The sequence below is a fragment of the Antechinus flavipes genome, chromosome 4 (assembly GCF_016432865.1).
Source record: "Antechinus flavipes isolate AdamAnt ecotype Samford, QLD, Australia chromosome 4, AdamAnt_v2, whole genome shotgun sequence".
Classification (NCBI taxonomy): domain Eukaryota; kingdom Metazoa; phylum Chordata; class Mammalia; order Dasyuromorphia; family Dasyuridae; genus Antechinus; species Antechinus flavipes.
Window position 1 is genome coordinate 389716174 of NC_067401.1, and position 20403 is coordinate 389736576.

At 38.7% G+C, this 20403-nt stretch overlaps 1 protein-coding gene across 1 annotated transcript in view; it reads right to left on the reverse strand.

Annotated features, from left to right (window-relative positions):
* NR5A2 (nuclear receptor subfamily 5 group A member 2) overlaps window positions 1–20403 on the reverse strand; it is a 172968-nt gene that overhangs the window by 139516 nt on the left and 13049 nt on the right. The window contains exons 2-5 of the mRNA XM_051998699.1: window positions 19337–19474; window positions 14497–14615; window positions 12883–13024; window positions 9264–9913 (exon numbers count right to left, since the gene is read on the reverse strand). Coding sequence (XP_051854659.1) covers window positions 9264–9913; window positions 12883–13024; window positions 14497–14615; window positions 19337–19474 — 1049 coding nt within the window. The remainder of the gene's footprint in view (window positions 1–9263; window positions 9914–12882; window positions 13025–14496; window positions 14616–19336; window positions 19475–20403) is intronic.

Consider the following 20403-nt stretch of genomic DNA (forward strand, 5'->3'; position numbering starts at 1 on the left):
TCTCAAATTATATAGACTACATAAAGATATAAACAGAAAAAATCTGCTGCAACAAAACAACCCTTTCCTCCATTTCTCTTCCCAGTCCTTCTGGCCCCTCTTTTCATCTCTACTCTTCAAACTGCTGCTACTAATAGAAATAATCACATATAGGTTGATATACCTACTGCCCAGAATTGACATACTTTGCCAATAGAGAAATGAAACCTCATGGCATTTAAAAATAAAGTAGTTGTCTAGTGATTTCTACTGTTTCATTTCCCACTCCCAATCTCAAATCCCTATTAGATTGCCATTATTAGCATCTGAAGCATCTAACCCCATTTTAATTTAAAGCCTGAAGACGTTTGATACAGGTGTCTATAGCTTCTTGAGTCCTGGAGCTACATAAAACAATGTATCTTGGTGTTAGAATGAGAGGAGAAAAGAAATAGGAATAAAGGAAGAGAAAGGAAAGTAGGAGAAAGAGAGAAAAGGGAAATAAAAAAGGTGCCTCATGTGCTTGATGGGAATCTAGAAAGTCAGCATGGGAGAAAAAAGATCTGTGCCAATTACTAACTTGTGACTTATAGACAAGATACCAGTTCAACAGAAAGAACATTAACTTTGGAATCCTTGGACCAGAGTATGAATTCCACTTTGAAAATGGAAAGTTTAATCTGGATATGAACAGTAAAACTCCAGAGGAATCATATGATAGGGACTTTAAGATTTTAAGGAAGCAATGTAAGCTCTCTGGACTTTTCCTCATATGTCAAATAAGGAGATTAGACTAAATAACATCTTGATTTTCTTTTAGTTATGAGGCTATGAGCCAATATTATAGAGAAAGCTCTAAGATTATACATTATAGATGAATTGTTCTGCATGAGTGGAGAGCATTTTCACACTGGAAGTTCCCTGCACTAATTGAAACCATAGGTCTGGAAAAGAAAAAATAATGGTGGTGTGGAAATCAGGCAGCAAACCACAACAATGAATGACCTCAAGAACCTATCAGTAGCACTGGTAATATAGATGGTGGCTACTGCTGTTCATAGCCTAGAAAATTAAAGACATAGAAAGGAGTAGAAAATTAGACCTTAAATAAGATGCCGTGAGATAGAACAAATTGTTGTGTTAGGTGATAGAGGGTCATTGTTCTGGAGGATAGGTGCTGTCCTCGGGTAAATACTAAATGGCTTTAACTTAAAGCAGGCTTAAATGCCCAATCTCTGGAGCCATTGTGCAAAAAGATTTTGAGCCTCCATAGACCTACATGATCAACTTCTTAAGCTGCTGAAAAAATAGGTCAGAACATTCATTCTTTACCTATACCAGCTTAAACAAAAAGAAAGGAGAGAGAGAGAGAGAGAGAGAGAGAGAGAGAGAGAGAGAGAGAGAGAAAGTCCTGCTTTGCCTTTTCATTCAGAGACCAAAGTCCCTCCAAAGTGTGCTAAGGGATGTCACATATATGAGTCACAGATTTGGGATTCTCTCCACCCCTTATTGATTGGCTGACTTGGAAAGCTAGTTTAGAACACAATTGAGTTTCTTCCATCAGAAGGAAGATTTGGGGAATTTTTATTCCTAAAAACTCATCACCTCTAACAAGGAATATTGGCTCAAGCTTTGTCCAGGATGGAAAACTACGGCTTGTTTGCTTTTTTGGCAGGCAGGTAACTGGGGTGGCAATCCATGCTTCCATTCCACAATCATTAGTAATTAGGGCTACACCTACTCCTAAAACAATCTGGTTCAAAATTTCTGGTTACTGAAGGAAGCATTAAGACATGGTAGATTTGGAGGCAGAGAACTGAGTTTGATTCTGGGGTTTAGTATTTAAGACTTTGTGGCACTTTAAGTAACTCATTTCACTTTCTCATCTATGAAAATGAAAGGCTGTCTATGAAAATGAAAGGATGTTTAATCTAGTCTTTATCTAATGGTCTTATACTTCTTCATTATGTTAGTTGGGGGTTGGCATTAAGAAGGGAAGAAGAATTCACATAGTGCCTACTGTGTGCTAAATACTGTCCTTAGCAATTTTACAAATATTACTTCATTTGATTCTCTCAATCCTGGGAAGTAGTTGTTATCATCACCCCGATTTCATAGATGAGGAAGTTGAGGCAAACTGAAGTTAAATAACTTGCCCAGAGTCACTCAGTTGGGATTGAAGATGGTGCCATACTCTTGTACCCCTTTATCTCACTCATAGAGGACATCCTGACCTTGGGGTAGATTAATCCCAGCTTGGTTCTGTGCTTCTTTTCACCTTGTTTCCCCTTTCAGATTCACCTATCCTCCTAAACTAGTTCAGGAGTTTGAGCTGGCTCCTAACTAGCTGTGTACAGGAGAATGAAAATACTAGCTCTAGCTGGTCACCTACAGTAACCATTTAGTTATGGACCTTGTAATGCTGGCAAAATGGCTCTGACTAGTTTGTATCTGTGCACATTTAGTCTCTGTTAAGGACAGTGGCAGGCTGACCTTTGCCTGAAAAGTTACCCAGTGACAGCTCAGGGCTACATTTTCACCACCCCCAATTGGCCTTTTACACTCCAAGGGATGTTCTCCTAGTGGGGGCTGCTCCTTCTCAAACCCAGGAGAGGAGAGCAGCCTTAGGAAGAGGCAGATTTATTGGTCCCCAGTCTTTACACCCAGGCCCTGGGTGTGACCATTATGCTCCACACGATTTCAGGAGATAATGAAGAGATTAATAGGAACAGGAAGCATCTCTACAACGTGAACAAGCAAACCCAGTGGGAGGTTAGGCTCCTAACAGCTAACACTCCCACCAAATATCCTGGATTCTCGTGCAGGATATGTTCACATGAACAGCAGATACAGTCGCATGTGGTGCTATTGAATCTGATGGAGGTGCACTTCACAATCTGTAAACTGGAGTTTTTTTGTTTAAATAAAATATTCTGTATATTGCTAATTGATCAGTTTTGAAAGTCAACTACTACATGGTCCTCATGTAGCAGAAAAGATACCTATCAGAATCATATCAAAAGATAATATCACTCTGATACTTACAAGTCATGGAAGCTTGGACAGATCACTTAATCAACCAATCAACAAGGGTTTATTAAGTTGCTATCAAAATGTATATATTAAGTATCTACATTACACTAGGCACTGTTGAGGCCATGGGGCTCATCCTTTTTGTGTCATGTTGAATTTTTTACAAAGTTTTTAAGTGTATAAAATAAAGTAGATGGGATTACAAAGAATCCAAAAACCAAGGCATATTATTTTTCTCATCCAAGTTCCCAGAACTTCAGAAATATATCCATGAAACTCCTCAGTCTTGGCATTGGAGATACAAATATGATCAATGAAATGTCTCTAATTTTCAGGTTTTCTGTTCGTAAAATGAGAACAAAAACATTTACCTTGCTACACTGGGTTGACATGAGGAAAATTTTTCATATATTTTACAGGGGTATAAAACTCTGAACTGTTATTATTTAAGAATACCTATTTTTTTTAAACAAGGCATAAGATTACCTATGTGCTACAGTGAAAAGATCACAGGCCCTGGAATCAGAGGGTTTCACTTCAAATTCTTATTCTCATGGTTCCTACCTGTGTGAACCTGGGCCACTCATGAACCTTTACTGCGCCTCTGAATTATCACTTGTAAATTGAGGGATGAGCATTTTTCAAACCCCAGAACTATGAATCTATGACTCTTTCTAGTTTATGGTGCCCTGGATAAAACTGTCAAATGAACAAAACCCACAAATTTCAAATATAGATTTTTTTTAACTTGCAAAAAATCCTATAAATTAATTACCCACAGAACAGAAGAGGCCAATGTGGACTAGGAATTTTAGTTGCCTACTTTAAAATAGATCATACTGCTTTTAAGGGATTGATTTGAAGAACTGGTTCATTCAGTGTGCTATGGAAAAGGAAAGATCAATGGAAATGGTAATTTTTTCATATGAACAGTAGTCCATATGAGTGAGTGATATTAAATTTCAGGGTCTATTATTCCAGCTCTGTCTATCCTGACAACTTATTCTCTAAATCTAGGTAGAGAAAAACAAAAAGCAATCACAAAAAAACCAAAGAAAACTCCTACTTCTCTCCCTGACATAGGAAAAACCACTTGAGGAGGTAGCTGATGTTCCCTCACTGGCAGACTTCAAGAAAAACTAGAAGACCATTTACTTGATATGCTACAGATGAGACTTTTATGTGGGCATATGTTAAACTAGATGGCCATTAATGACTTTTACCACTTTACTTTTTGTTATTGTTGTTCGTCATTCATTCTCAGAGGACCAATGATATCAGGAGGGTGATGTCTTGATTTGAAAGTGAATTGGATTTAAGTGAAGCGGGGTTGTGCTATCATCAATCTCACTCTCTATCTCCAGAGTCTGATGACTTAAGTCAAGGCAGCTGGCAACAGCACTTTACTCTGTGATTCTGAGAAATTTAATTTTCATTCAGAAGTAATATTGCTCCTGACTTTAAAAATGATTTTGCAAAATTTTCTTCTTCTTTTTAAATCTCCTAATTAGAATACTTTATTTTGTCATCAGTAAAATAAAAACCTAAGTAGGTGTGTGTGTGTGTGTGTGTGTGTGTGTGTGTGTGTGTGTGTCTGTATGTCTGTGTTTGTGTGTAGATGGTTGGGGGGAGATGCTTGTCATTCAGGATTAACTGTAAAGTACAAAATAAATTGATAAGAAACCTGTGGTTAAAACTCTTCAATCTCAAGGGACACTCTCATGGTAAATGAAAGGATGAAAGGAAAAGTTCAGCAGAATCAGCTGGTGGACTTGGATATTATGCACATGCTCTCCTTATCACCCTTCTTAAGAAAGGAATGCCCAAACAAGTTTACTTAAGAATCAAGCTTAGATTGGGTCAGATTCCACAGGCTCTGGGACTGGTAAGGCAGTATGGTGTAGATAAAATAGAAAGATTACTGGATTTAGAGTTAGACAGCCTGATGGTAAGTGCCACTTGTATTCAACCATATGCTAGTTCTTTGACAAGGGGTACACTAGACTTTCTTCATGTCACCTTCTTCATCTATCAAGAGATATTAATAATATTTATAATACTTCATAGTGTTGTTATGAGGAAAACCATTTGTAAACTGTAAAATGCCATGGGGAATTATAAGGTTTTTTATCACTGAGGTTTGAAGAAAGGTATCAGAAAAAATTTTTAAGAGTCACTAAAGTCTGTCTGGAGACAGCTTTGGAGATTGATTACAGGAAAAATGAAGCTTTCTTCTATAAAAACTCTGCTTAATAAAGGGCTACACATAAGATCTGTTTTGATTTGACTTTGGAAATTGCCAAGTTCCTGGGCCATAAACTTTTAAAGTAACTCCAAAAAATCTGTCTTTCCCCCACACAAAAGTTATTTAAGAAATTGTGGCAAAATTACATTAGATTCACTGCTATTGAGTTGGTCAGGGTCATTTATCTTAGGAAGGGTTTTATATCTCCATTCTCAGAATCCTCTAAGGCCCCTGCATCACTTTGACTCAATGATACCACTACCAGGGATATAACCTAAAGGGATAAATAAAAGAGTGAAATATCCCATATGGACAAAAAATATTTATAGAAGCAAGTTTTTGTTTTGTTCTAACAAAAATCAAAAAGAAAAGGGGTGTCCATTAGCTTGGGAATGTTTGAACAAATAATGGGACATGTATACAATGGAATATAATTGTGCCAATGATACAAAAATTCAGAAAAAATAAGATTTTTATGAACTGATGCAGAGTGAAATTACTAGGACCAGGAGATTAATTTACATTTTGACTACATCTTAATATTGTAACTGAAAAAAATCAAAAACAAATGGGGAAAGACCTAAGGACTCAGATCAATGCAATGCCCAGTTATGGCTCTGGAGGACTGATGATGAATCATTCTTTCCACTTCTTGGCAGAGCAATGATGGACGAAAGATTCAGAATGAGACAAATGATAGATTTGTTTTGTTTGAGTACACTTATTGTTATAAAAGAGGGCTTTCTGTAGTGGCAGGAGAGTTTTGGGAAGAAATGGGGAAGAATCACAGAGTGATTTTTTCTTAAAAGAAAGAGAAAGAAAGTGTCAACGAAACATTTAAAAACATACAGAAGAGATCAAGAAGTCTGGAAGGAGTCACTGTTGGAATGATATAATAAATGTAATATGTGCTTTAAAAAAAGAAGCAAACTGTACATAATTGAGAGTCATGGCTTTGTCACCTAGATCTGTTCTTTATATAAGGAAATGTTTATGTTGCTGTTGTTAATATCATCATCACCATTTTTAAAGGATATAATCTCTAGATTCACTATATATTCATCAGCTGCTTTAGACTTTCTATTCTTATTTTTTTTGCTTAGGAGAATTGCCTTCATCCAAAGTTGAGAAGAAATAACTGAAAGCTAATTTACTATCCTCTGAATCTATAAACAAAAGTTTTTCTTCATAGAGGGAAGGCTTGTATTTGTTTTTCATTTCCAAAGATGGAATGAAAAATTGAAGACCACAAGCCACTATTTGACATATATTGCTTCTAAATAATTGGAAGAAGCTAATACTAGTCAGAAAATGTCATCTCACAAATCATTTGTAAGGCTCCAGTTAAAGTAAATTTTTAAAAGCTCACTATTGGCCAGCCTTGAAATTTTTTTTTTTTTTTTACAGTTCCCTATTTTCTATGCATTTTTTCCAGTCCTATTTTTTTTTTTAGTAGGGAATGGGAGAGATATATGAATTAGTGCATCCTAAATGTAGCAGCATGGATTAAGAATTTGCCATATGTCAATCTGCCATGGTATCTACATAATAGAAAAAAAAACCCATAACTTTCACCCTCTTTAAAATGACTAAGGACCTACCTTCACTCCAAAAACTTTTTTATGTTGGTCTGTCTGTCTATCTGTCTGTCTGTCTATCTATCTGTTTTCCTTTGTTCTTTCCTTCTTTCCTACTTATCTTTACCACATTAGAAATTAAAATATCTTAGTATTATTATATAAATAGTTTTGATCTTGAGTCACCCCGAAAGGATATCAGGAATCCTCAAGGGTCCAAGCTGTTTAATTAGTTACTCATCCATTGCTATGAATTGGTATTCCCAAAGATTCCCTGCAGTTTTCTGAACTGTCCTGATCATTTACTTCAGAGGGGGCAAACTTTGAGTGCACTGAGACCACTGGGAAAATCTCTATCACTGATTACTAATAATACTATTATTAGATGATTGAGATATTATAGGCAGCCTGGAGATTTCTTCAGTGGCCAATATTTGTCCTTTTGGAGTTGAAGGGTACATAGTATGTTTTGTTCTATATACAAATGTTGTGTGCCTGCCAGTTGCTGTGGCATCTGTGAGTCTGTTTTGAATGTAAGTAATTTCAGGAGGGAAGATTTTCTCTTTCAGATGCAGAAGAAACCCATGGCTTTTTAAAAAATTTAAGTGGTACTAATTAATGACATTATGCCCATAAGAGTTATGGACATTATGTATAATCTAGTGGAAGGAGCACTGGATTTGACAAATGAGGACCTTTATTTAAATCCAGTTTTGCCATTTATTTCCTATAGACCTATGGTAAATCACTTAATTCAATTAAGCAAACATTAAATGCTTACTATTGTTCACATCACCATGTTAGGTACTGATGATACAAATATAAAAAACTGAAATAGTCTCTACCCTCCAGCAGCTTACATTCTGGGGAAATTCAGTCCTTTTGCTTTCAGCTTTTCTAACTGTAAAAATGAAAGAATTGAACTAATTGATTTCTAAGGTCACATCTGTCTCTAAATCTAATCAACTTTGTGCCACAGATTTCTTTTTACTGCTTTGCAAATCTTGTCAGCTCATCAACATTTTTCAGTAATTCCCTAGAATCAGTGTTCTTTCCTATACGTGAGGAAATCTCAATGGGAAAGTGAGTAAGTGCTTTATACCCAGGTTAAGAACTTCTGGTCTAGTTCAATATCCTAAGGAAACTAAGATGCAAGTAAAAGAGATTCGGTGGAAATCATCATTTTCCTTTGGCTAAACTCCTCCATAGTGGAGGAATACACAAGGGTGATTTTAACTCGTGGTTGCCACTAATATCAGGAACTGAATAAGATTAAGATTTTCCTTTTCGTTGACTTCTTTGAGAGTAGGGAACTATCTTTTGCCTTTCTTTGTATTCCCAGAGGTGAATAAAATGCCTGGCACGTAGTAGGCACTTAATGGATACGTAATGACTTCTCTTATCTACTGAAAAGATTCAAAATATATCCTGAATGTCACAAGATGTACAGAGATGGCTGCCCTTCCCCAGTGAGCATTAAAAAGTAGAAAAATAGTTTTCTAACCAGATTGAATAGAGACATAGTAGTTCCTCTTGGACCACCTTTGTCAGTAACCTACCCATATTTTTTCCATTCTTGTATTTCAAGGTAAGGTACAATTAAAAGTGCAATTATGTAGTCAAACAAAGATCCTTAGGTAAGCAAATAACACAAGCAATTAAACATTTACGATACACCAAGCAATTAAAAGACTAAAACCTGAATCAAATAAACTAGCACTGGCCATTTTAGCCATTCTCACATGGGTAAAATGTCATTCAGTGACTATAAACATACCATTGGAATCTGCTCTCCTAAACAAATGCTTTACTAACCAACTCTAGGTAAACAGATAGTAAATACTTATTAGATATAACTGACAAGTGGTATGTTTTGCATTCTTTGGAGAGTAAACACAACTGCCTCAAGGTGTCGGTCTTTGTTTTTTACGGTTAAAAACAAGCTTATAAAGGAACTAAGAAATATACGGCACATTTCAAAAGAAGAGCAATAACATTAATAGCTGACATGTATATAGACTAAAAGGTTTGCAAAGCACTTTACATACATTATTTCTTTTGATAAATGACAGAATAGATGCCATTGACTTTCTGGCATTGATGCTACTAGGTTGGTGTAATAAATCAATGAAAGTTTAATTGAGATATACAGTAAAAACCCATTATCATGCAGTTCATTATTACTGCAGATATCTCGGGTCAAATCCTTTTCTCCAGTATGGCAAACAATAAAAGTCTCTTATAAAGCCATATGACAATGGTATCAATTCTGTCGTCTGATGTCACAATTATAATAGATTCTTACTCTATAAAACATATATGAAGAAACACAAAATGTATTATCGGTGACAGCAACATTATTATGACCAAAAGCCATAAAAACAATTCCTTTTCTTGTAGGAAACAATTGATAACAACTCATGACCTACCTTGAGCTCTCGGAAGAATATGCTACTTCTGGCCCACTCAACAATGGAGAAGAGAGTTTGATCAGCCATTTTGCACATAAGCCCAAATGTATTGAGCTTTTCATGTTTGCTTCTGTTGGCTTGCTCTTGCTGCAAGTATGCCATAATTTTGGCTTGGACTTGTGGCTCATCTGGCTCACATTTCAAAAGTTCCAAGATCAGATGCGGAATACTTGCTGGCGAGCTTGTCTGGTAACAACTGTCCATGTAGGAGTAACCCATTATTGACTCTGGAGAACTAGTGTAAGGATCAGGATACTCAGACTTGATAGCTCTACTTGGAAAGTGGCCGTATGTTTGGTAACCTTGCAGGCTTCCATGGGGAGGCATTGTCATGCTAATGGGAGAGGTTACAAAGGGACTGCGGTCATAGTCTGTAGGAGGCAAGGCAGTATGGTTCAGAGGTAGGCCTTTGGAAACAGAATGGATGTTCTGGATGGCGGAGGATATTGTCAGGTCAGTGGGCATTGCTTGGATCACCTGAGTCATGGCTTCCAGTTTAAGTCCATTGGCTCGGATAAGAGCTTTTTTCTGTTGTTTCAGGGCCCTGTCTCTCTTGTACATTGGTCCAAACTTATTTCTTCCCCCTCGCATTCTGTCAGCCCTTACAGCTGTTGATCAAAAAAAAAAAAAAAAAGAAAAGAAAAGAAAAAAGAAAGAAAAAGAAAAAGAAAGAAAGAAAGAAAAGAAAAGAAAAAAGGAAGTAGGAGTGTAAATACAGTGCAAACCAATAGCATTCTTCAGTTCAAAAAACACTGTTCGGAAATGTTGGAAATTGACCAAAACTGTTTTTTTGTGTGGTTGTTTTCATCACAATAGCTGCAGGATTCCAAAAAAGTCATGTCTTTTTTATTTATGAATTCTTTCCTGCAAATGTGTTTTGTCATCAGAAAAATATTTTGAACATTTTGGACTATATTAACCCTTCAGTGGACTGGGGGGGTGGGGTTATGCTTCATACCTGTTACTAAATAAAAAGAACTTTTTGTACTACTCTTTGACTCTTTTCTTAGGAACGAATGTTAGTGTTTCTAGGCTAGAATGCCATGTTGATTTGGGATTCTGTTCATAGACCCAAATTGCATAGAAGTTTTTTAAAAAATAATTTATTTGGTGACACATTCCTAACTCAAACATGATTATTTTCACTAAAACTTTATGGAATCATCTCGATTACTTCATGAGAAAAGTGTTAGAGATGTATTACTTTGGGAAAGTAATTTTCATTTCTCTGTGAAAAGGATCTGTCATATTATCATTTCCAAGAGAGAACAAGAAGCAATTTGGAATAGGCTGATATAATTAGTATTAGAAATAATGGAAACAAATTTAGTTCAATAAGTGCCTTAGAAGTACCATTTTGCAGGTTTTTGTCATGAGGACATTTTCTACTTTATAGGGATAGTCATAGAACTGTTGATTTTGAAAGGGACCTTAGAGTTCCCTGAGTCATAGGATCACAGGGTCTTAGATCTCGAGTTGAATGACACCATAGAAATCATCTAGACCTATATCTCGTTTTACAGATACAGAAAAGTAAAGACCAGAAGGATATAAATTGCAGGGTCATATAACTAAGTAAGCATCAGATCTGAGATTCATATTACTTTACTGATGAGGAAGTTGTAACCCAAAGTGACTTGTTTAAGATCTTACAGCTACTTAATAACACTATCACACAGCTACTTAATAACACTAGAAAACTGTGAGTTTTCCAACTCACAAATCCAGTGTCATTTGCAAAACACCAAAATATCTCATGCTTATTTTTGTTTCTACTATATCAGTCAACAGTTATTGTCAAGCTCACACAAGCCAATGACAGTTAGACAGAAAACAGAACCCTCTGACAGCTTGTTGGCATAGGGGTTAGAACTAGCAGAGACCTTAGAAATTATCTAGTTAGTACTATTTCTTTTCCCAGATAAGCTCATGTTAAGTGGATTGTTCAAAGTCATTGAGTCTAGTCAGTGACAAAGTTTCGATTTGAACTTAGGTCCTTCTTGTTGAAATTTCTGGAGATTAATTGTTTGAGCTTTTTATCCTAGAGATTAATGTAACATTAAAATTGTAATTTAAATTATGGGTGGTTATTATAAAACACATAATCACCAAGATCTTTGTTATTTATAAGATTTAAAAATTTGTATTATTTCATAAATATCCAAATCTGCAAGTCACTGTTAGGGAAATATGCATACTAAAATGCATTTGAAATTGCAAAAATATACTCCTAAAAAAAAATGAAACTTAACCTTATTTATTGAGTGTCCTTCACATCTATGCTGGAGGCAAATTATGCCTTCTGAGTGAAAAATCTCCCCATCTTTACAATAATTTAATTGTCTTTTAATTAATACCATAATGTATAGCCACAAACTTCTTTTGATTACCTTTTACTGAGTATTTTAATATTCTTACATTAACAAAACAGCATCCCAAAATTTAAAAGCTTGTTTGATTTTATCTTAGCATTGGCACTGATAACTAAGTCAAGTAGCAATTTCTAACTTTTAAAAAGAAATATGTTGGAAATTTAGTGGGAATTGTTTGGATCTCTTTGAGCATTTGCATTAGACCCAAGTTTTAGATAAAAAAAGAATATAAACAAAAATGGTGATTTTTGAACAAATAAAACAAATAAGCATTTGATATCAGGTGATACATGCATCCATTGGTGGGTCAACAACTCACTGGCCATCCTGAGTTTATATGTTGCATTTTTAAGCCCTGCACACCTTGTATATCAGAGAGTGAAAAACAAAGATGGTAATGGGATCCCAATTATTTGCAGCCATCCCAGAGCACATTCACTTTACATTCTCATATGTATGTCCAAAAAAAAAATTACAGTATTCAAGTTTCAATACCAAGTTTAGAGAGAACCATGAAGAATCATTCTCTTTTTTGCTAGACCAATACTACTCATTTAAGACCATGTGATTTTTCATGTAGATTTCTTTTGGAATTCATAAAAGAATTAAAGAAAACCCTTCAATGAACCTATACAAACTCTCTTTTTTCTTATAAAGACTCAGAAAATAACTCAAGAAAAACATATGGGAAAGATGTCACACGAGAAATTACTGTTCACTGTTAAAGACTCTTTAGTAATTACTTTGAGGTTCACGTCAATATATATAACCAAATAACAGCTATAATTACACATACAGATACAGACCCAAACTCAGACTTAACTAAAACATATGAAGACTTGTGACAGATTTTTTTTTTAATTCTGAATTTCTATTTGTCCTATATTGATCTTTTGATTAGATTTCTTAACTATCCTGACCTTTGGGGCAGTTTTAAATATATCTGCCCTCTCCTTCCCTTAATAAATATATTTGATTAAGTTGGTTTCTGTTTGTTTGTTTTTCCATTAGGATTTAACTATTTTTTATTGATATATAACTAGAGCTTGTGGCTAAGTAGCTGATGGCAGTCAAAACACAAAAAGCTAATATTTTTTATTATAGAGCTTAGGGTCACAGGTTGAGGAAACAGTGAATAAGATAGTTCTTAAAGTTAAAATCTTACAAGAGTTGAGGAGGCAGTATAATTTTCAGAAGAGTCTTACCTTCTAACTTCATTCCGACACTTAGACATTTTTGAAATCGACAGTAAGGGCACCTTTTTCTCTGTGTTTTGTCAATTTGGCAGTTCTGATTTTCTATGCATGTGTACCTTTTGTTATTTTGGACTGTTCGCTTAAAAAACCCCTGTAAAACAGAGAAAACAGTAAGACATATAGCTCAAGCACCAGACTTCTCTCTTGGTGATTTCCTTAAAATAAAACATCAAATTCTTTTTCCTTACCCCATTTGAGCCCCGATGTGGTTCTGTGGTTTATTTTACATTTAAGCAGGATAGACCCTCCAAAAAAGTGCCAGGCTATAACTCAGATTTTCTGGCAAGAGAACTATATTACTGTAGATTTACGTCAAATCTTGGAGAGTCTTGGCTGAAGACCATTCTTTTCCTAATAGTCTGAGAATAAAACACCCTATATTGACCACTGTTTTCTGTGTATGAGTGTTTTAATTTTGTCCTTTGATTTGCTTGTAGTGTTTGTATTTCTTATCTAAGTATTCCTTGGGGATTGTGTTATTTTAAAATAATCTAATTCAAATTAAGTAATAAATAGTCACAAAATGCAATGAAAATAGAATAATGTGGAACGTCAGATCTTTTATAAACTCCAACATTAGAAAGTTAGAAGGTGGAAGAGTTAGAGTAATAGAGGGAAGTTATAACTCCAGTGAAATATATTCAAACATGGTGACTTCTTTTTTTAAAAAAGAAGAAAATGATTTAAAAAAACCCCACCAAACACTTTCCATAAGAAAATAGAAGTTTGGATACTTGTAGGATTTTGACTATTTTTCTTTACTATCAGTTCAAAGGAATTATGAATAAATTACATTTGTAATTTCTTAAAAAATCTAGAAGAATGTTGCTTTCTAAGTTCATCCAGTTAGTCATATAAGGAAACGCCATTTTACTGTGATGATCAGTGAGGAAGTTTACATGACACAGATTTAAATAATTATATAGATTTTTCCACATTAAAAATGCACTAATGAAAAAGACTATCATTTCATTTAGAAGATTTAAAGGTCTCCACTTCATAAAATACCATTTCCTTAATTGAAATAACTTATAGACAGCATAGTTTGAAACCAATCATATTGTAATAAGGTCTCATTTATTATGCTTTGCTTCTTTTGCCATAAATTTCCAAATAATTCCTTTAAGGGATAAATGAGAATGAAAGCATGGAAATGTAAATGGACATTTTTATGTGGATAGCTAAAAACTAATCTTAGCCCAGAACACTGATCATGAAGTAAAATAAATGTATTTGAGAATTATATTCACGTTTTCTTTGAAGAAAAAAACAATGTTTTAAATATTTATTAATCATTTGAAATCAATAGTTAGGGCTGTTGGAAATGGAGAGCTCTCTAGTCCCACCACTTGAAGCAATAAAACATTTCCAAGTGTTGAAAATGGTGAAGACAATTTGGAGCAGCATGGCTTTCTTTGCTTGATGATTTTTTTCTAAGAATCTCCCCCCAAACTAAACTCCTTTAACTTGAAAAAAAAAAAAACAGCCCAAGGAATCCAATAGCACATTCTTTTGTTCTGAACTTAAAAAAATTTTTTTTCTAGTTAGCAATGTGTATCAAACCTTGCAACTTTCACAGGTGAGAAGCCCATAGTGGTACCCAGACACTTTATCTCCACAAACTGGACAAAGTTCTTCAAGATCTTCATCATAAGAGTAATTCACCATTTTAAACTGAGACACTGCAAGAGGCAAAAAATACAGACATATACATATGCATACAGAGACACATCTCTCTATATATCCTATTAATTCACCAGTGCTAGCAATTGGGATTTTGTGACCAGAAACATTACAGGAATTGTTGGGTGGCAGATCTTTCAGAAACCATACAAATGAAAAAAACTTTTACATAACTCCTGTTGGATTGAATTAAAAGGTGGGGGGGAGGGAAGAACATATTGAAAGTAAAACAGCAAAAAAACTTATGGAACTAAGGAATGCAGACTTTGTTTTAACTTGCAAAGTTATCTTTAAAAGTGTTAAAAATCACCATGCCACAACAATTGAATTACTCTACAGAGAATCACAAATTAGAGAGGAAAAAATAACTTTAAATTAACCCTTTAAGTGTCTTTCAAAACACTGATAAAGACCAACTCCAAAATACCACTTCTTGAAGGATGGTTGGTGGTGGTGTTAGTATTTTCCCTTCCTCCTCTCAACACAACCTTTTCAGCAGACTGGCTTCCCTTAAACGTCTGTTATGATAATAACACCGGATTTCACTAATTCATCTACCAAACCACTTCACTCCTCTCCTGGAGGTTCTACTCACAGTGCTGCAGGTTTAAAATACAATACTGCAACCTAAAATCCTGGAAATTTGATTCTGAGTAGCAGCCCCATTTTAACAAAAGCCTGTCACTCCCTGGGTTCAGATCTGTTAGGTTAATCGAAACATCCAAGTTTCCTTATCGACAGGGTTCTTGTGTATGTACACTTTCATCTCCCCACGGTGGAAAATCTCCTGTAAAAAGGAAAAAAAAAAAGTGGAGGAGAAAGGAGGGAGCAGAGGGAAGAGAACCCAAAGAAATACAATAGAAGTAGGGGAGAAGGTACACACAAGGGTTTGGTTTCGGGGTGAAGTTTTGAAACCCCGTAATGAATTTCACATGTTTCCGATAATCATTGCAAAATATAAACACCTTTAGATTTCCACGGTCAAGTTAAACACTAGTCAGTTCCCAAAGACGCGCGGACCAACCATACCTGGATCAAGTAACTCACTTCCTATAGCGAATGCCTAGCTGTAGTTAAAAAGATGTTTAAAATATAAACAGGAAGGTCAGCAGTTAGGAGACACTGAAAAAAAAATCCATATACCTGTTCCAACTACCCAGTCTAATTATACTCATTCACAAGAAGCGGCTGCAGTCTTCCAAGGTGGAGGGTGGGGGGTGGAGGGGGAGAGAAGAATGCTGCCTTAAGCGAACTGGAGAAATCTTGGTGCGGGAAGAAGAGCTGGGAAAAGTAGTTACAGGGCAAATGCCCTGTTCAGCCGGTACCCACTCCTGGGGACCCTCCCCTTTCACTTCCGAAGTAGAGGCGAGCTCTCTCCTCTAGCTCATCCCTCTCCTCAGTCCCACATTCCGCCCTTGCTCAGCTTGGCCCCTGCCGACCTGCTTCGAAAACAGCGCCGGAGCTAAGTTTGTTTTAGGTTAATCAATGGCATTTTGCAGCCTGGCGGGGGCGGGATGGGGGAAACGGACGCCGGGGCAACGGCACAAGTTTCCTTTGATTTGTTTACCCGCTAAAGGGGAAAAAGGTTTTCTCCCCAACGCCTCCCTCCCTTCCAATGACCCCCAACGCACAACACACTCCACTAACTACCTGTCCCATTTGCCGTCATCTCGTAAATGACAAGCAAAGTTCTCTTTGCCTGTGGATTTGGGGGAGCCCTCGGATCTAGGGCAGCTGGTAAAAGTCCCACGTCTCCAGAGCAGAATGTGATATCTTAAAAGTTGGAGCACGCAGCAGCAACAGCAATAGCGAAAAGTCGAGGATCGCTTCAAAAATGTCTTCGACGGACACCCAGAGATGCGGGGGACTTGGGGAAGGACTCAGGTTCCAGTATTGCTTCTGAATTAAATTTACACCTTGCCAGGAGGAGAAATATTCCGCGGGACTGGCGGCGAGGTTGTGAGGTTCAAGGAAAAGCAGATAAAGAAATAAAGCTTCTTCGCGTCTTACGGAGAGCCTACGGAGAGTCTGTGGGGGCTGCTATTCAGGATCCCCCACTTCTAACTCTTAGCCCTCCGTCTTGGAGAATGTGTTGCGAGGTTAGAGGTTGGAGACTTGTTTGTTTATGCGTAAATCACTCCCAATGATTCTTGATTTTGTTTTCATGAGACTTTTGGAAGAGAAAAAAAAAAAAAACCCAAACCAAAAACCGAAGTGGACTTCACATTAAAGAGTTCCCAATCCCCTGAATCCTCGCCCTACAGATCGGAGGAGTCTCAGAGAATGCCGAACTGCTTCCCAGTCAGATGCTCCCACTTTCGAGAACACGACTTGAAGAAGATGGGGTGGGGGGGCGTACTTCTCAAGCTTCGGAAAAAAGCCAAAGTCAGAGAGGGGAGGGGTGCGGGCGCAGGAGGGAGGGGGAAAGGAGGACCCACTTTTCAGAACTTCCCAGTGACCTAGATGGACAGGGTCACCATACCCTGATCAGACATGTTTAATAACTTGGACTAATAGAACCCATCCAAAGTAAAGCTTCCTCGCCAGCTCTAGAGTCCTTGTGCAGCTCTAGAGAAAAAGAGGGATGTTGCGTGAGAAGTGAGGGACTAAGACTGCAAACTAAGAAACTGAGTGACGGCAGAGAAATTGCCGGACTAAGTAAGGCTCACTGAGCAGTTCTGGAACCGAGCTAACCCAGTCTTTTCCCCTAGCGGAGCTTTTCCAATGGAGGAAGCAATCTTGTTCCTTTGGATTTCTCTTTTGATCACTGAACAAGCACCTGCCTGGTACTCGGTTCGGTTGTGACTCATAGCATCGAAGATAGCTGGGAACGAAAATTTCTCTTCCCAACGTGATTATTTCTCCCACCAAAGTTGGGGGTTTGATAAAAATTAGTAACACCGAGAGGAGGCCTATCCCACCCCAAGCTGTCGTTAGAACTCACAACCGAGTCCTTTGAGAAGTTGGAATGGATGGTAAACCAACCTTTTCTCATCTCATTAACGGGGAGGAACCATCCTACTTTTAGAAAATAAGCATTGGATCCTGTCTTGAATTACTTTTTAAAAGTTATTTTCTTTATTTTTCTCTTCCTTCCTTCCTTCCTTTTATTTTTTTCTTAAAATGTAGCGAGTACCTCTTCCTCTTTAAAACTAAAAAATGTCTAGGAAACAGTACGGACCGAGTACGAACAAATAACTCTTCCTACTCAGACTTGGAGTTTGTGACACCTTCAAGATTACAAACTCATTCTTAACTCAAGTCCTTTCAAAGAAGAGAAATGAACCGGGAATCTTTCTTCAATTTTACTCTCTTGCTGTATATTCCCTTATCATTTATGGGGCTTTCGCCACTTGTGGCCAACTGGATGTCTGGGGCAACCTATTTTGATGCTCAGGGGTTGGTCTTAGAGGAGAGATCTTAGGTCTAAAGAAGTGAGTCACTTTGCTCTCCGGTGAAGCTCAGAAATGAAATGGGAAAATCCCTTAAATAACTAACTGCCTTCAGGAACTGAAGGGCTACTGACTTTAGCCTCCCACTCCCTCAACTACTTATCCCTCCCAAGCTAACTCCATACTCGGGCTGGGCCTTCTGCAGGAGTGTAGCGCCTATGAGCCCAGAGGGGACGAAGTCCTTCTATACCTTGGCTCTTAACTCCGCGCTTTCAGTACCGGTCCCTTTAAAGTAAGCAAAAGGGGGATGGCAGGAAGTATTCCGAGATCACAGGCCAGGCAAACACCACATCCTGAGCGGTAGAGGCGGTGAAGATGGAAGAGCACCGGTGACTTTTCCTCGCATTGTTCCCTCCCACTCCAGCCAGCCCGCGCTCCCCCACCCCAGGGCAACTGCGATAAACTTCTAAGCTGCTTTAATGCAAGCCAGATCTGCAGTTGCTATTTAGGAGTGCGGTGAAAATATAGCCAGTGGAATTTATTTGTTTTCTTGTTAGCAATCAAGAGCCGGAGAAACAAATGGGACTTACATATTCCCAATACTCTGATTGAACTAAGTGCATCAGACTAATCCGCTGGCTTTCCCACCCCCCCATCCTTTCCCTTGGCGTTAGGTTGTGTCCGGGAGGGGGTGCCCTTCTAGTCCCTTTAGTACTTCAGATGGCTTTGAAGTTGGCCCAAACTGTTCTAGCTCCCAGAACTTTTAGCCGGGTAGCCTCTAAGATCCCCTTCGTTGTCTATACTTCCTTTTTTTTTTTTTTTTTTTTTTCCCTGAGCAATTTCCTAAAGTAGAATTCTCTCCTTTCCTAGCACTTCCCTCACCTGAAGTCCGGGAACTCTAGAAGTCAAAAGTAAAGTTCTAACCAGTTCCCACAGCCTAAGAACGTGCTCACACACCTAAGGAAAGCTTCACTTGTTTGAGTCGTTACTATTATCACCAATATTAACGTTACTGTTTAAAGTTCTGACCAGCCCCAAGTCTCCCGGCCGAGGATCGCAACATCTCCAGTTAATTAGAAGCGATAATTAGCCCTAGCTCGGGCAGCCAGCACCCTGAATTGCTCAGAAGCCATAAACTTTTATGAAGATACCTGGCGAGGGGGAATGACCCGGGATCCAGACCAGCTCACAGCCTGCACCCGAACGGTCAGCCACAATGCCCGGCGAGCGAGAAGGCGAGCCAACCAGTTCGAACCTCACCAGGGAGTCAGAGCTCGCGAACGAAGGAAGAAAGGAGAGAGAGAAGGCGCCGACCGGTGCCGCCTTACCTTGCATGTTTTCCGGCATCTGCCCCTGTTCCCCATGCGATCGGGCGAGTCCTAGGGCTTCCGTCTCCACTTTGGGTAGCATGACAAGACGGCTGCGGGCGGGGATGGGGGGTCCGTGTCTGTCCGGAAGCCCAGCACCTGGACACGGGCAGCACAGATTCAACTCGAGCGGACAGGAGAACGGGGGCGATCAGAGAGGGATCACCCACCCCTTTCCCCTTCCCTCCCCTTTCCTCCTCCGGCCTCGGCTGCTCCCCGCCTCCGGCCTCCGGGACCCCTCCTGCCCGGTGCAGTCCGGCCTTGCCCTGCCCTTTTATGTACGTTCTGTCCTACTCCTCTGCTCCCGCGCTGCCCTGGAGCTGAGAATAAGGGGAGCGCAGGTTAAGGCGCTAGGCGGAGAGCACAGAGCCAGGACACTGCAGCCTGGCTTTGCCTAGAGCCACAACAGCAATTACTACAGCTGCCCGGAGCTTGATCCATGCGGAGCTCCCAGTCCGGGAGCTCTTTGCCGCGATTGCTGCTGCAGCGGCTGCCGGCTGCTGCTGCTGCCGCTTACTACTGCTGTTCCTGGACAGGGTCTTCCCTTGACTCCTTCCCCTCTTCTCCCTCCCTCCCACCTTCCCTCATGCTCAGGATCAGCAGGGGTCTCTCTCTCTCTCTCTCTCTCTCTCTCTCTCTCTCTCTCTCTCTCTCTCTCTCTCTCTCTCTCTCTCTTTCTCTCTCGCTCTCCTTCCACCTCCCCCCAACTCTCCCTCTCCTCTAACTCTTTTTCTCTCTCGGAACTGTTGAGTTTTGAAGTTCGGATCTGGTTTTCTTGCCTTGTTTATTCCTCTAGCAAAAAGCTGCACTTTCCAGCCCAGCGGTGCTGGTGCAGGGAGAGAAAGAGGGAGATGGGAAGGAGGGAGGTAAGTTCTGGGGATAGAGGAAAATGGTTCGAGGAAGGGGTGAAAAGGTGGGGATTGGCGTAGGGATGGCTGTTGGGGACTCCAGGGTTCTGACACCACGACTTTAACCAATGAGGAAGAGCTGCACACAGTAATTTTCTCTGATGCCTCAACCTCTTGAGC